The sequence below is a fragment of the Porites lutea genome, chromosome 13 (assembly GCF_958299795.1).
Source record: "Porites lutea chromosome 13, jaPorLute2.1, whole genome shotgun sequence".
Classification (NCBI taxonomy): domain Eukaryota; kingdom Metazoa; phylum Cnidaria; class Anthozoa; order Scleractinia; family Poritidae; genus Porites; species Porites lutea.
In genome coordinates, this window is record NC_133213.1 from 19,448,030 (window position 1) to 19,465,860 (window position 17,831).

The 17,831-nt window shown below is 40.7% G+C and overlaps 1 protein-coding gene across 1 annotated transcript; it reads right to left on the reverse strand.

The window, feature by feature from the left end:
- Window positions 1-3,149: 3,149 nt before the first annotated feature.
- On the reverse strand, window positions 3,150-17,815 carry LOC140922771 (major facilitator superfamily domain-containing protein 4A-like). The gene is made up of 11 exons (XM_073372795.1): window positions 17,273-17,815; window positions 13,316-13,499; window positions 12,517-12,534; window positions 12,079-12,339; window positions 10,787-10,919; window positions 8,937-9,070; window positions 8,537-8,629; window positions 7,822-7,902; window positions 5,767-5,918; window positions 4,503-4,699; window positions 3,150-3,469 (listed from the first exon to the last, which is right to left on the reverse strand). Exons 1-11 carry the CDS (start codon window positions 17,578-17,580, stop codon window positions 3,366-3,368), a joined length of 1,665 nt encoding a protein of 554 aa, XP_073228896.1. The 5' UTR covers window positions 17,581-17,815; the 3' UTR covers window positions 3,150-3,365.
- Between the last annotated feature and the right edge of the window lie 16 nt (window positions 17,816-17,831).

Here is a 17,831-nt window from a genome sequence, read left to right on the forward strand (position 1 = left end):
GGTCTACAAATTATTATAGACCAATATTTGGATATATCACAATTCAGGTCTTGGGGGAAAAAAACATAAAAAAACATATTGTAAGACAGGGATGAGTAATAAAATTCGATAATTTTATTTCCCCAAGCGTTAAAGTAAAGTATGAATTCGATTAATAGCATATGGAAAATTGGCCTATTTTGAAACAGTGTACCCCACCCCCACCCCACCTCCACATGTCCCCCAGCCTGCCTGAAAGGTACAAAGGTTGTCAATTTGAACACTTCGCAAATTGTAGGATCTTGCAGCCTGCACCTCAAAAAAAAAGAATAATGAAACTATGGCCTTACCTTTCCTCTCTTTTTCAAACCAAAGTCAAACGAAAAAATCATCTGCACTTTGTGGCAACATTTTACAATCCGAATAAACGATGAACGCACAAATCCCAGTCGAACTTTGGACAGGCCACTGCGTTGGCACAACAACTACATCAATTGCGGGGTCTATTTCAAAGCCGATCGCTTCCATTTTCCTAAGTAAAGAACATTTCCTAACCTTAGACAAGGAGGTTTGAAATTTGTTTTCATTTTCCCCCTTGAAATGTTAAGATCAGTGAGAAACTACACGCAGTGTACGGTCTGAACTTTTTGAGGATGTAAATTCCCATCACGGACAACACGTCCGTTTTGTGGAAACGAGGCTCAAAGGCGCCAAAATGAAAACTAGTTGCCAGTCCCCTACACAGAAGCCGTAAAAAATCCACTGAAAAATAAAGAGGTAAAACTCCCTAGAATCTCTTAATGTTTTATTAGGCGAATAAGTGATTCAAACAATCCATTTCAGATTTCACAAATCATTACTCTTGGTATTTCATGTAGGCTGGACTTAAAATACGAATTCGGGGAATAAGAGGTCAGGAGTAGTTTTTTAACCCCGCTTTTAACCACCTAGCCCCAGTTGTTCAAAGAGGTCTTCAAAAGGTGGATGGCGCTATCCACCGGATAAATCTCTATCCAGTGGATAACGCAATCGATTTCCCTAATTAGTAGTACTTATCCCCTGGATAGCGATTTATCCGGTGGATAGCGCTATGAACAACCTAAATCGGGTGTGGCTGATCACATATGTATTATCAAATTTTCTATCTGCTATTCTAAGAAGAAGTTCACTTTCTTTTTCAATGTCCTGCATACACTATGATTAGGAATAAATTTTACTATAAAGTCAAGACTCTGATTCCAAATATTACCCAGTTACCTATAAACGGTTTGATCAAAGAACTGATGAACTCTTCTCATTACTTTATCAATATACAATTCATAAAACGTTTCCACTTGTTTTGATGTTCGTGACAAATTATCACCAAAGTAACGTAATTGCCCTGTGTTGTAATTTTGATTCCTAAAAATAGCTTTTGCAATACTGTATGTGCTTGTATGGTCATGCAATAAAGCTCGTTGTTGTCGTTGTTGTTGCTATTAATCTCTTAGAAAGATCTCACTCTCACGTTAATACAAACACACATGCGTTATTTCTAAGAGCGAGGCAAAAAAGGAAGCTGAGTGAGATGATTGCTCAAGGAGAGGTGCAGCAAGGATGGGAAATTATATGGACGTTTTCAGCGACGCATGTCGACCGGAAGTGGACTTTTCGCAATGGGCAGTGGTCTTTCCCAAATTTTCTAGCAAATCGTCTCTATAAGAGTAAAGATACTTAGCAATGGAAATTTGGTAGCGTCAAGGCAGGTATAGCTCCCGCTACTGTATTAATTTTAAAATTTGGTACTCAAGATTTTACTGATCCACGTCTACTAAAGATCCGGCTGAACCTCATTGGTTTGTCTTTGTGGTTTTGCTTTCTCAAGTGTTTCAGGTGAAAGGGAACCGCCTCACTTCCGGTTAACGTCCGTTGCTGAAAATTGTCTTTGCTTAAACTCCCTAATTGCGCGTTCGTGTCACGTATTTCGAGAGGAAGTAAACTGTTCACAGTCCTCTATTTTTCCGTAAGATCATCGAGATCGAGCGCTTTACGTTACGGGCTGCCATCTTGCTAGTCTGCTACACAGCCGTTTTTAGTGTCGTCACGCAATGCTGTGTAGCAGACTACCATCTTGCATGAGTGTCAAAACTACTTAGAGCTATAATCCCCGACGCCCGCCCCCTCGGTACATTTGAAAATCAAGGTGGCCGTCATTAACGGTAAGACGCGCTATATCTAAACGATCTCACGAAAAAATAGGGGACTGTGAACAGTCTAGAGGGCAAGGTAACCTGCGATCAGGCGGTCCTTCTTCCCTTTTATTAAAAACCCTGATCGCAGGTTAAGAGCACGGCTATTTCTCGCCATAGTAACGTCTAAGAGTTAAGTTTAGATAGAAAAGAAATATAGATAGTAATGAACTACAAACCAAAGTATGGCCGAGAATTCAGTGACTGCGGTTCTTTAATTCTATTTCACCAAGTACAAAACTACTTACATATTGTACAAAATTGATAACATACATTTGTTTTTCGTTTTTTTATATACAAATGTTTTTTAGCTGTAGAAGCTTTAGCCACCAAGAAGGAATTGTAACTATAACTGTCTGGTAGATGACACCTTTCAACAACAGCCAAAAATATAAAGAAGTCTTTTTTTATGCGTACATCATATCAGTGGTTGACAAGTCCGTGTCTCTCACTCTCTCTCTCTCCGTTTCTAAATTGCAACCATAAGTCGGAAAAGTTACAAAGCTATCCAGCTCACTTAACGGGCTTAGAGAGTAAATTCAATAGAAAAGAGAAGTGTGAGGTCACAAAAATTCAAACTTGTGAAATAATGGGATTGGTTAGCATATTCACTAAGAAAAGATGAAAAAAACCCTTGCAAAAAATCAACCTGTTAGTGCAAATTGGTGGGTAGATACAAGCACCGGAGGTTTGCTCTGATGACTCTGTAGAAATCTTCTAAAATTGGCTGGGATCGCAACGTTAACGACCCAGAAGGATTTAAATGGAGTCATCACAACATAACGTTGCTTATACTTCCTTACCAATTTGCACCAACTGGCAGATTTTTAGCAAGTAAGCATTTTTCAGGCTTGTTCTTTCCGGATATGCAAACCAATCCCATAATTTCACATATTTAGTTTTTGGCGTCATAACTTTTTTTCTCAATTCTATTCCAGTAGGACTCCTATCATTAGCGTGACAATGGCAACCTTAGCTCTTTCTCAGATCTCTCTCAATCCTGACCGTGTGATAAAATCTTACTGGGTTCCAGTCGCCCTATTTTTCTCATGTTAATGAGACTAATTTTTCAAAAAATAAACGTCTACTTTCTTGGTTGGCTCTGGTCTTAGTCATAACAAAATATCTCTAATTTCTGACTACCCTCGAAGAGAAAGATCATCTCTTGGGTGATTTTTCCTCTGATTTTTCCTGCTTCTCAGAATCTTTTTCTGCATCAGCATCATCGTCATTTTTTACTTCCGCGTTGCCTTCTCCGATTACTGTGACGAAAAAAAAAGGAATTAGAAATAGCGTTTCAACTAGACAGCAAACTTGAGTAGAATGATAAACAGTCCTTGCTGCAAGGCGGGATTTATGCTCTTCTTGAATTTTCATCTGTAAAAGTGTGAGGATTGCCCAAGGAGGAAGGTGTAAGTGTTGGGTTGCGCCTGCTTGGTTATTAGGCGTCTCCTCAGCTACGCGCTATTTTTATACAAAGTACAGTGGGGCAAAGAAAGTGGAGGGACAGTGCGTCGCTACCGTTCTTCTCCTTCCCATGATGCCTTCTGTTTCGCTTATTTCCATTCATACACTTCGCCCCGCGCGATTTGTCGAAGTGCAGTCCTGTGAAGAAGACTGGTGTCGCGCATTAGTGAGACCACTCCCCTCTCAATAATCTATCCAGGGTTCGTATATCACGAAGGCGACGTCAAGCTATACGCCGCCGCCATCGGTTGTTGTTTGTCCCCATCCGTTTGTCAAAAGCTCATTAATGGGCTCCTATCCTTGATCCGAGAAGTTTTTCTCTGATACTTTTTTTCCGCCGTCTTTTTAGCTTGAGAAACAGCCGACATTTCGCGGCACAACCACTGGTTTCCCCGCGAATAGACGACTGAGAAACAAGCCCATAAATTCCATACTGATGACGCGTCACTACCCAGATCTGAGTGGTGCTTCTGATTGGTTGCGGTGCTGCGTGGGAAATTTGCTTCAACCAATCAGAAGCACTACCCAGATCTGGGTAGTGACACGTCATCAGTATGGAATTTCTGCGCTCGTTTCTCTGACGTCATTTCGCGCAGAAAGCAATGGTGACGTCGCGTAATGTCGGCTGTTTCTCGGACTACCGTGAGTGTACCGTCTCCCCAAAAACCAATACTTCCAAATTTCAATTCCATCTGGAACGCCAACCTCGTTCCCAGGGCTGTTCCCTGGGGACGAGTTTACCAAAACGCGCGGGGGCTGACCAAACGAGGCCATAGAACCCCTCGATGTTTAGAGGTTATTCAATATACATTTGTGAACATATTTTACCTTCTCTTTTCCTCTCGTGAGACGCTGTTCCTTTTCCAATAATTAATACTGCTAGGTAAGCGCCAAATGCGGCGAAGCATAGAATGCAGCCCTCAGCCAGAAAACTGATCGTTCCCACATAGTCGAACACTTTACCCACGATGAGTGGTATAATCATCTCTCCAATAGCGGCGCTCACAACAAACATACAAGTCACTGTACCTAAAAAAGGAATGGGAAAAAAGATGAGCATTAAATCAGCGGGTTTTCAAGGATAAAGCTTAACAGGCTCTATGCTAACAAGTGCGTAAGTACAGTGAACTCTTAGGTTATGTTCACAACATACCGAGTAGCTTTTCGTGGCATCACGGAAAGGTATCCCTTATAGTATAAACACCTATCCGATATTTGACTCTCCACCTTAGAGACCGGCACGTCGCAGTTTCACTCCGTTACAGAAATCGCGCGAAAATCATCGTTCTCGTGTGTTAGAAGCCCTATTCGGTATGGTTTTCGTGCCGGCGCAAAAGCCAGCCGATATAGTGCGAATATAGCGTTAGGTAACTTCTAGGTCAGCAAGAGGTCCAGAATAGGTCCGCAATGTGTATAGCATCAGAGTGTTGATACAGTGGAACCTCTTCGAAAGCGGATACCCATGGAATCAGAACAATTGTCCGCTTAGGGGAGGTGTACGTTAAGGCAGGTTCGACTGTAGATAACCTTCTGTTTGCAGGGAATAGCCGACCGTCAACGTCGGGAAAGCTGTCGTATGGTGACTCGGGGTTATGGCTCCACATACAGTACAATTAATGAGGATTAGCAGGTAGAGGACAAAACCCAAAAAACAGACACGCTGGCACTTTTCGTGGTCGATTATAGCCAGTGCATCGGTTTTGCATTTTGGGGATCTTTGGTTCGCGTTCCAGTATACATGTAACCAAACCATTTACCATGTTAACTTTTTCCAAATAGGTTTATATTTGAACTTTTTGCAAAGGTCCCTTCTTCCTATAACCCTTCTCTGGTTTTTTTTAAATATTTTACAAATTACTACAGTGCTATGAGTTTTCCCCCAACTTCATGATCATTATGTCAAGAAGTGATTCTCATTATAGAGAAAGATACTGAATGTTTCTGTGTTTCGGGTGGCTAACCAACCCTAGGTACGGTGGTGCAATGCTGCCAGACTTCAACCGTCTTTACCGCATTGACTCCAAAATGGGTCAGCGTTCCACTACGGAAACTGTCTGGGGAAATGCAACACCCACTATTACTAAAGCACAAGGTACCTGTAACATTAAAATACTGCTCAGCTAGTGCCACACTTGTGGGAAACACGTTGCTCATGAAAAGACCAAATGTGCTAGTACCCATCCACAGCGCAGACTCACTTGCTCTAAAGATTAACATTAATAAACTAGAAACCAAGCAACCAATCTGGAAAATAAACCACAAAAGCAAGTAATCAAACAGTTTGCAATAATTCGACATAAATAGTTTGTTTAATCCTAATGACATTTTCTGAGCAAGTAGTATTGTGCGGAAGCATTGTTCCCTTTAACGCGATTGTTAGGGGCCTTTAGATACGAAAACATCGACGGGAACGAGAAAAGTAAAAAAAGAGCAATTGGTTTTAAGGTGATGTTTATACAGGAGACGCTTGGCAACGACGATTTTTTGCGCAACACAGCATTTGAATGTTGAAACAATGCTTCTACCATTTGAATCAATTTCGCAATATTCCAACGCTGTGTTGTGCTAAAAATCGCCGTTGCGAATCGTCCCGAGTAAGAAAATAAGCAAAATAACAATTTTGCACGTGCATCACACTTTTTTGTACATTGCTTTGACGTCAGTGCACGACTAAGACGTGAAAATGCCTAATTACACGTTTTGTGGAGGACGTAAACAAGCCTCCACTAAATTTTCTTTCTCTTACTGAACTTGGATATGGTTCCTCAACTCCAGGAGTGTTCGCCTACATTTGACAAAGTAAGTGATTTGGAATAATAGCAATGAACTTTCAAGATCGAAAGAACGCGAACTCACTTTTTAAGCGACATTTAAACAACCGTCACCGTCCTTGGATCTTTAGGTTTGTACTAAACTAGGAACCGCTCGTTTCTGAACAAAATACCGCATGTGGGAGGTAAAAATGTTTTAGGTTCTTGGGTAAAGCTACCGTAAAAACGGGTACGCAAACGCGCATTTTTTTTGCAACAATTGAAAGGCGATATTTCGAGTTTTACTACTCACTTGTTATCATGTCTTGCAACAACAACTTTTCGCGACCTGTAACAACTTCATTTGTTGTAAGAGAGATTTTATTCGTGGGTGCTAAAACTCTCAAAAATTAACATTGCTATTCAACACGTTTTGCAGCAACATTGCGACTGGAATAAAATGTACGTTTTTGTTGTCCGTTTTACCATATCTTAAAAGAAAGCAAATTTTGAGTCCATAATACTTGTTTCACGCGCGGCCAAATAACATTATTTGCGTATTTAAGTAACAATTTTGGTAAAATAATGGTTTTTATTAAGTTTAGCGTGGGCCACCGCAGCATCGCCTGTACACCATGATTTTCCCTCTCACTTTGCATTTATATGTTTTCTTTTCTCGAGCTTGTCACCGTGTATTTTGGCTCTTTTCATGAACTGTACGTTTTTCTTTGACTACCCATGCGATTAGCACGGACTGAACGTCCTTCGTGATCACGTAGCTATAAACACGCTTTGCACGTTTTTCCGTGCATTTCGCGGGTTTTTGGTTAATTCAGCTTAGCTTTGAAGCACTTCTTTTTCTTCCTTTTTCCACCAGTGTGGATTATTAGGAAGGATATTGAAGATCTCATGAAATTTACGGATTTAATTTAAGGTATTTAATACCTGGAGGTCGAGCCTAAGAAACACACGGGAATTGAGGTCCGTTTTCAAGACCAACAGATTCCGTAATAGTTTTATTACGTCCAACGCCCTCAAAGCTTAAACTGTGTTCCCGATCTATAGTTTCAGAAGTCTCGATTGCTTTTTATCATGTCGATTTCGTTTTTTTTTTTTTTATGTTTTTTAGATTTGCTTATTAGTGGTAGTATTTTTAAGTAATCATAATTATTTGTAAATAATCGCCTAATTCAACCTCTCGGTTGCGATGTAATTATAAATAAACTATCTATCTATCTATCCATCCATCCATCCATCCATCCATCCATCCATCCATCCATCCATCCATCCATCCATCCATCCATCCATCTATCTATCTATCTATCTATCTATCTATCTATCTATCTATCTATCTATCTATCTATCTATCTCTCTATCTCTCTATATATCTAACCTACCAGGTCGACGAGAAGCATAATTGCAGGAGACAAGAAAAGGGCGATAGGTATCGAAACAAGACGACCCAAGGCGAGAGAACCCTGAAGACAAAAAAAAAAATTAAGTAAGTGATTAATAGATAAATTGATAAATAGGACATTCGGGCCATGTCTGTTCGCGAATCGCTCTAGAAGAACTAGACCGCCTAGGTTTTTTACGAGTCGCGCGCGAGTGATTGCTTGAAATTTGATGAGTTGTCAAATGGAGATCAGCATGTTGAAGCGCTTATAATGCGACGAGGTCTCGGCTCTCATCGTGAGATATCTTCCTATAACACAAAGTATCGACTGAAGGAATGAAATTAAGTACTTTAGTTACTCAGGTTCGCCAATTTGGAAGGGTCAAAGTAACAGCCTATGACTGCTAATTACTGCGGGCCCGAAAAAGATAGTCCACCTCACCGGGGCGTACGTTACCTACTCCTTACAAACAGCGTGTGGGTTCTTTAGCGTCCAACAGAATTTATAAGTACGAGGGTTATGAGACAGGGCCAACGGTTTGTCGTCCTTATCCGAGAATTACTTTTATGTCATCTTGACTTATGAATTCTGAGTATTCGACTTATAGCTGTGTCGAGATCTCTACCTAAAGAACGATACATTTCCCGACTTTTCGAAAGAAAAAAGTTCTAAAACACACACAGAAGTAAGAAAGGCATCCTGTGCTCATACTCACCCAAAATACAGAAGTAAGAAAGGCACCCTGTGCTGACGTCATTCGCAAAGGACTCTTGACTGCATAGGTATAAACGTACCCACCGTAAGAACCCTGAGAAGGGGAGGTAAAAAGAGAAGATATATGATTGGTCCCTACTATTCCCGGCGTCCCTTGTAACCCGGGGATTAACATCCTCTTATGGGCCAGGAGTTCATGACCTAGAGAGCATCTTTCATTTACTCTTGTCACGGCGTTTTCAACGACAACTTTAATTATTTTTAGAACGATCTGGGCGCGAAAGTCCCTCAAACCAGTCAGCAAAATCTAATTATTTACTACCACAGCACCGCATCTTCACAGATCAATAGATGAACTTCTTTCAATACAAAATCGTCCTACCAAGTTATCAGTTCAGTACCTGCATTCCGTCATAGAGAAAAACTAAAAATGATGTCCAGAATGTGATGCACATGATCTGCGTTTTATTTGTTGAGTCATCGCACAGACCAGGCCTTAGAGTTTCTGTATCTAAGTGAACCTTGTTCTGCAAACCTAAAAGACAAGATAAATCTTAATTTACATTCTGTGACTAGTAGATGATTGCTGAACCTATTTGCTTTTCAACTTCGTCCCCCGAGCTTTTTCCTTAGTTTGTCTCTTGCCTAGTCCCTAGGCCTCATTTCTCCTCGCGGCCAAAGCGTTTCGGGTCACGTGGTCCATGCGAAAATGTTTCCCGACAGGGACTGGGAAAACGCCGTACAGGGACTAGGCAAGTTTGTCTCTTCACAATATACCGAATAGCTTTTTCACCTGCACGAAAATCACACGCAATAGGGATTCTGTTCACATGAGAACCGCGATCTCGGCGCTATTTCTGCGACGGAGTAAAGCTGCGCCGCGCTGATCTCGAATGCACAGCAAACATATCGGATAGGTTCTGCGCCATTCCTTGGTGCAGTTTCAACAGGTATTCAAGCGCTTAGAACAGCGATGTATAAGCGCTATATAAATTCCATTATTATTATTCAGACCGTCACGGAATCTCAGGTAAATTAAGGCATGGGCCCCCAATTATTCAGTCAAAAAGTGATGGGTGGTGGTCTATCTCTGAGCACTTAAGCATTTGAAAGATGAGACTTTACCGAACACTTCATGGGTGATTTCTGTCAATTTGGTGTTTTTCAATTATGCAAATGTTGTCACGTGACTCCACAGGGCCAGAAAACTATAAAAAGTCTTTAAGTGAAGAAGTACGAGCGAAGACTGGAATCCAATAAAACGGAAGTAAATACCCAGAGGTGAGGGCTAGGATTTAGTGTACCAAACCCTCCCGGTCAACCGCTCCGGCACAGTGTTTAAGATATGTAAACAACCAAGATCTGTGCCGTTAATGTTCATACTTAGACTTTCGATATAGCGAAGGGAATTCACGCGTCTTCTGTCGTGGGCGTGGTCATTGTCGTGTCTCACGCTTTTCGCTCGACCGACTAAAAAAAGGGAGACTGCTCGTAGTCTAGTTCATACTATACTAGATATCTTTTTGTGTGCTTTCTTCCGTTACAATGTGAAAATAGCTTTAGTTTTCGAGAGAAAAGCCTTGGGTAGGAGTTTGTTTGCCCCCTATTCTCACTCAGTAACCTCTGCTCACGACCACTTTCTTTGATCCATGCCCCTATTCAACGTCTCCCTTTGGTCGATCGCCTCTCCCGATTGCCCTTCATCATGTCGCTCGAAAAAATTCCATCAAGGGTGTGGCTACCGTTTATTTCCGGTTCCGGTTTCGGTGTAGTTACAATTCTGTATTGTTTTTACAAAATTCCCCAAGGGAATTTGCACGTGTTTTTTTAGGGGAGATTGAGTTTTTGCTCTGGACAGTTTCTCAACGTACAGTATGTACGATCTATTACAGTAACTTAATTCAGTTCTGTTCAATTGTACGTGTTGTGATTTGCATGAGGCAAATTGTTGTTTCGCCGGGTTCTTTTGGAACTCACATAGGGTGTATATCGGGAACTGTTCACTAATAAAAGTTATTCTCCTGTTAAATTACCATCTCACACACCGTCAAGATTATAAACCGCGAGCAGTCGTAAGCCTAAGAACCACAAATGGCGAGCGAAGTCGTATAATCAAGCAGATTTACGGACATTTCTTTACGCATCTTACGCATTAGCCGCTCGCCCTTCGTAAGTCTCTCGCGCTAGTTCTGAAAGCAGCTGGTCTATCTTGATTTTCTAATCTCTCTGCGAATTAAGCGCAAAATTTTACCTTCTATATCTCCATCGGGGTTTTCAGAAGTGCTATCTTTGCTTTCTGTTTTGCTGGCAGCTTGAGTTTTTAATCTGTGTTCCTCCCACTTGTCTGTTATGACAATATATGCCAGACCTATAACAACTGGTAACTATATACGAATAGAAACAAATTAGTATGTGATATGTAGATATCCGCAGAGTCCCTGTTTCTGTCGAAATCGGTCCTGCTCAGCGGATTGCTGCGAGCGAGATCCTTGAATCTGCGGCTACTAAGTTTCAAGTTAAGCTTAAGGAAACCAGACTCAATCAACAGATGTAACATTTAAGCCTAACTATCTCACTGTAAGTTCAGTGAAGTCAATTTTTTAAACTTTCAAGTACGCAATACTTAAAACGCAATGTAACGAACTTTGTCCGCGATTTCAATTCAACGGTAATTTCAAAGTATTTAACACTGTTGATAGCGGATGTATCGTCGAAAAATGTCTCGTAAATTATAGAAAGTTAAGTTGTTTCTGTAACTATCTGTATTGTTGCAGACCCTTTAAATCAACTCTCTCTAAGAAGGACATCGTTGAGAAAAGCAGGAGTGTGCTACTTACATAGTGCTGTTTTAAAGAGAGTCATAGAAAACCGCTGACGAGCGGCAGAGGTCAATTGCACCTCGAGACATACGTCTAAGGCAGCTGTCCGTCTCTAGCCATTGGACATTTTAAAGTTACAATCGATTAGGACTCGATGGTGACGAAATGCTTCATGGGTCTGTTTTGAAGGGAAAAATTTTGACCCAGTTCCCTGCGCAACCTCGTAAGCCCCAAAAAAGAAGCCATAACTTCCCCGAAACATTTCTATAATGCAACCTGACCCAGTCTCCTGAGCAACTTCAAAATGGCCAATGCAGTTAACCATCAAGAAAGTCGAGAGTAAAAGCGATTATGAATTACGGATAATTGATTTATCATTCAGTCACCGAGTTTGTTTTTTGATAAATATCTTCGGGAAGCTGCGATTTTCACGCAAGAGCGATCGCAAGAAGGAGAAAAGCGTGCTTTCACATTTACGTATGAGTAGAATATTATTTGCAGCCAACCATAGCTGGACGACATTGCGCATGAGCAGACCATTATTTGTAGGCAGTTATTTGCAGGTCACGTGGTTGGTTCTCGGCCAATGAAAAGGAAGAAAAATTTACATCGAATGATAGTAGAAAATATCTCTAATTACTTTATCGATACACATTGCTCACTTAAGAAACCCTTTTTCCATTTCGGAGATACTGTAGGACATCTTGAGAACTTAATAACTTACATGTGCTAAAGCTATAATCCAATAAGCTACTTGAACTTCGCTCTTATATTTTTCTGGCTCAGTATAGAAAGTGTCTCTCATGTGATTGGTTGGTCTGTGTGATAAATGATGGTGCCCACGATGTCCCATTCCACCGTAGGGTAGCGGATTCCCCCTCTTGGCTGCCGGCAGCCCGATATCTGGATGGGGAGTACCACTGAGAAAAGGTTCTGCTATTAGCGGGCTCACGAATGCACCAAAGCCGTACGAAAAATAAAGAGCCTGAAAAAAGAAATAACAACAGTAACAAGATTATATCTCGTTTTAAGAATAGGAAGGAAGCTAACTAACTAGGCGCAGTTGAATATTCTCATAGAAACTGCGCGGTACAAATTTCTATTATAATGGTGACAATAATAACAATAATAATAATAATAATAACTGGACAATTCTTCTTACCTGTAAGTAAGGAGAAACCTGAAGCAGAAATAAAAGGGAAATTGAATATTAGCCAAGTGTGGAATAATTATAAGCGAGAACTGTTTGATTGTCATGCGGGAAACTTTCAATACGTACAGATAACTGTAATTACCATTCATTCAAAATATTTCCCCATTTGTGGTTTGCCTAAATCCGCCAGCTAATTAATGACCAGCCATTGTTATAAGAAAGATGTTGACAATTATTCTGTATTGTTCTATGGCTGACGTGGAGCGTGAAATAGTAGGCCGAATGAAGGGGACCATTGACGTCGCGCAAAGACAGCGGCGCGGCGCGGTTGGACTCAGCAACCTCGTTTCCAGGGTTCTCTCCTACCCGCCCTACGAGGTTGTGGACTCAGCTGTTTCCGTGAGAAAATCATGTGGTGGAAGAGTACTAGTTCGCACGTTATGCTATGACGAAATAGCCCGCATCAAAAAAAGCAAGAATACAGGATAATACCACATGAAGGGTAAATTGCAAAAGTTTTGATTCTTGAAAAATGTTTGCGAGTAAACATCCGTCCATTTGTTGAACTCTCGAGAAAAAGGCAAATGTTTCGATGATTGGAATTCTAAATAGAGGAACATTGAACAGGGACGCTGGCTGCCAAGTTCCTGCGATCTTTCGGGACTTTATGCCACGTGATTTAGAGTAAAAATCACGTGACAAAACGTCGAGTGCATCACTTGATAACCTAAGATGCCATGATGGATTCGATGAGTTTCCTATGCTGGGATTTTAAACCTCGTCATGTTAAAAACTAAAACTATTTTACCTTCTTGCCATGAATCCCAATAAGCTGTACGTTAGTAGCGGTGTCTAAAATTCCAACTGAGAATCCCGCCGCCGCTGTTGACAAAATCAGCAGCCATAATGTCCGACATATTGGAATCACGGCCAGAAAAATAGCGTTCAGTAACAGAAAGCACAGAAGCATAAAGTTACGATTTATATCATATCTGAGGAGAAAAGAAAAAAGTACATTAAATACTCCTTTACAAGTAAAATAATTATTTTAGGAAACTGCTTCTCGGTAGCTTTCATTTGAATGGTCACACTTTAAGATTTCGGTCACCGACTCACAAGTTACAACCACTTTGCACAGAATAGTAAACAGTGCCCAGAAAAGTACTGCTACGGAACTCTTATTTGAATGGTCGCCCTTTTGGATATCATCTCCAGACTCAAAAAAGTTAGAACTACCTTGAACAGCATAATAAACAGTACCACGGGAAAGTACTGCTCAGTAGCTTTCATTTGAATGGTCACACTTTAGGATTTCATGCACAGACTTAAAAGTTTGACTTTCCATCCTGTGCACCTTAAGTGGGACTAAAATCGCAGTTTACACCCTTAAAAGTTCGTGCGCGCGCATGCGTTGCACTGGTGTGCGCGGGCTAAAATCCTGCGTACAAGCACACAATGCAAATAGTCGTCTTGCATTTGTCGTCCACACTTATTATCAATGGCCAACTAAGTTATATGGATTATTTTTTTATTTTACTATTTGAACAGGACACTTTATAGGAAAATCAAGATAACTTGCTAAGGAGTTTGCATGGCTAGTTCTTAATTCGATTTCTCAGAATGAAACACAATGAAGAGGTTTAAATGTAATGCGTCCGCAAAGATGCCCGAGTGCATGCTAGTCTATCGTATAGGGTAATTCCTGGACACCATGAAAAAGATTTTCAATGCGTACAGAACTAAGGCGACAACAGAAGCAGACTTGGAATCACGGGCTTTCAAAGATGAAAATCTAGAAAGGATCACTCTTAAACCTGCTGAGTCTGCGACCAAGTAAGAAAAACCGGTTTTACCTGTCAACGAGGAAACCAGCAACAATGGCGCCTACGAAGCGAAAAGTAGACTGCGTGAATAATAGCCAGGCGAGGGCATCAATTATGTCAATATTTTCAAAAAATGAAATCAAATAATCCGTGAGAGTCGGCCCAGCCATTCCTACTGACATACCGAACATAAAGAAGGTGCTAAAATAGAGGAAATGAGCGAAAATTGTTCTACAATGAGGCGCGCAAATTTGTCGTAGTCCATCGACGCGACCTTCAGCGTAAGACTTAAAACTTTCCCATAGCACTGGAAAAATGACTTGTCGAAGCATTTCTTGTCTTGTGTTGAGCTGACCTCTCTCAACTGTCAATTCAACCTCTGAATGATTTGTCAGCGACTGAAATCTGTGCCAGACCTTATGAAAAAAATCTCGAGAGTTTTGCCCTTGAACGGGCTGTTTGACGTGCCGTTATGACGGTTTGTCAGAGAACCGCTAAGAGTTCTTACGCTATGCTGAAAAATATGCCAAAAATTCTTTCATCAAGTCCAAGTCTTGAGCAGCCAGAGTCTTCGTTGTGTCCACGTAAAGCCAGAGAAGTGTAAACTACAGCACCGTAATCTCGGCAGCAGGTCAAACCTGCCAACCATTGTGACATCTATACCCCTTTGGTGAAATGTGTCCAGTTTGGGTTAAATTTCTTGGATAGCCGTCTTAGTTGTTATGTCGACTTTTCCCTTGGAGATATTATTTTATCTACTTTATGTTTGTATCAGGTTGCTTGTATCAGCTTTCAGACAAACAAAAGAAACAGTGGGACAATAAACACACAAAAAAATTTGTGTTTGTGGTACCAGTTGAACAGCAGGTAGTCTATTTAATTTAAGGCCAAATCGGCTACACTTTTAAACAGTAAAGACAACTTGATCCGCGCACCGTACAGGTGTTGGATAAAACTAATAAACGAAAATGTTCTATATTCGAGACCACTTTACTTAAGTCATAAACTTCAAGAGGCCGTCCGTCATTTCATGTAACGTTTTGAGCCTGTTAATGAGACCTAAAGTGTTAACACTGAAATGAAAGCTACTGAGTAGAACTTTCCCCGTGGTACTGTTTATTATGGCTGCTGTACAAGGTGCTTCTAGCTTTTGAATCTGTGACTGAAATTTAACGCTGTTCAAGGGGTTTGAAATCGAAAACATCCCGTTCTAATCGTCTACACGACTTCGCTCCGTCCCATCCAAAAAAGCGGTTTCAAAAATCTTCAAACAGATGCCATTTCGTTGAGGGGACTCACTGGATTCGTGTGGACGGAAGGCCGATACGCGTAAAAAATCTGCGGTTTCAAAAATATCTGGATTTGTGGAGACTGGGCCTAACTCTTGAGTAGACTAGGCAGGGGCACCCAACGACAATTTAGGAAAATGTCTGTTCGGAAGACGATTTGAGATCTACAATTTTCGGAACATTTGTTGTAAAATTTCTTGCTTGCCTGCCTCTCCTAGGATTTTCGAACATTTAAATAATGGTATAATTGCCTATTTTTAAAGGAGTTTTACCCTAAAAAGGTCACCTAGAATTTTCGGGAGCCTTTTTTCTGGGTGGAATTTTCGAAAAGGTAAGTTTTGATCCCTATAATTTTCGGATCATTAGACTTTCAGCTAGGAAATCCGAACAGATGAAAAATTTTTAGGGGATAAAAATATGCCTATATCTACCGTTTAAAAGCTAAAATACGTTTAACAATGCTATGTTTAAGTGGTTTTGAACTATATTCTCGTTGGGTGCCCCTGACTAGTGAATTGGATCCTTAAGAGTAGACATTCACGATTAAAAACACGTACTGAAAAGTACTACGCGGACAGGAGCAACGCGGAGAAGTAACTCTTAGTCCTGCGATACTGTTTGTACTATTATGCTTTACTAGGTTGCTACAACTTTTGATTCTGCGGCCGAAATCTTTAAGAATGACCTTTAAAAAGAAAACTGGAAAACATTACTTTTCCTGTACTGTTTATATGACCACATCGTTGTAGGGGTCTCTACTAGTCACTAGATTTAAAACTGACTTGCACCCAGGGAAGGCTTCCCATAATGCCATTGTTTTTTTTTTAACTTTTTGGCGTAAGTTTTAGGTGATGTTTGGTTTTTCTACTTTTAATTGTTGATGGAATCCTTAGTTGTTACCATTCAAACAAAAGCTACTGAGCAGTACTTTCCTGTGGTGCTGTTTAGTATGCCTTACAAGGTGGTTTTAATTTTTGAGTCTGTGGATGAAATCCTAACGTGTGACCATTCAAACAAAAGCTTCTGAGCAGTACTTTCCTGAGGTACTGTTTATTATGCCTTACAAGGTGGTTTTAACTTTTAAGTCTGTGGATGAAATCCTAACTTGTGACCATTCAAATGAAAGCTACTGAGCAGTACTTTCCTGTAGTACTGTTTATTGTGCTGTAAGAAGTGGTTTTAACTTTTAAGCCTGTGGATGAAACCTTAAAGTGTTACCATTCAAATAAAAGCTACTGAGCAGTACCTTCCTGTGGTACTGTTTATTTTGCTGTACAAGGTGATTCTTACTTTTGGTTATGTGGATGAAATCCTGAAGTGTGACCACTCAAATGAAAGCTACTGAACAGTACTTTCCTGTACTACTGTTTATTGTGCGTTACAAGGTAGTTGCAACTTTTAAGTATGTTGAAGGAATTCTAAATCGCTAACATTTTAATGAATTATCATGCTGTTCACGGATGGCTGAAATCTAAAGAGGGACTGGTCATCAATGAAAGCTACTGAGCCGTAACTATACCTTCCTCCTGGTGCTGTTTATTATGGCCTTTAAGGTGGCCCTTAAGTCTTTGAATGTAATTCCCAAGTCTGCTTCACCGACTATCAACTTTGAAATAAAGCGAATTTCCGTAGAATATGTGGCCGGAATCTTACCTGTCCAATAAAATCCCTGCTACGCTCGCTCCCAACAGTGCGTACGCCGCTTGAGTAAAAAACAACCAGCTCATCATATCTAGACCATGGTGAACCAAGTGGCCTAACTCCATCAATGTTGGTCCCAAAATAGCCATTGTGGTTCCAAAAGAAAAAAAGCAACCACAATACAACACTGTGATTAGCACTCGGCGCGGAAAACAAGCGTTACGTCCGTTTGTACTTGAGCGAATGTGATCGGAATATTTGCCGTTCTTTTCCGCCCGGTCTCGAGCGATAGTCAAGCCAAGAAGATGTACAAAGCTCATAACTTTCTTTCCTCTTCATGTGTGAAGGGAGCTTGTGTTTAAAATCTCCAACTAGAGGACATATTTGTAACCAACGAACGAGAACAGCGCGAATTCCGCAACACAATTTTACTCTCTCCACCGCGGGATTTTGCCCTTTCAACGCGTTGAATTCTATGTTCTTGGGTTACTCAAGTTTTCTCTAAATGTAAAAGCCATGACTTTAGACTTTGGCCATAATCACTTCGCCATGATCGTCGATAATATTATTT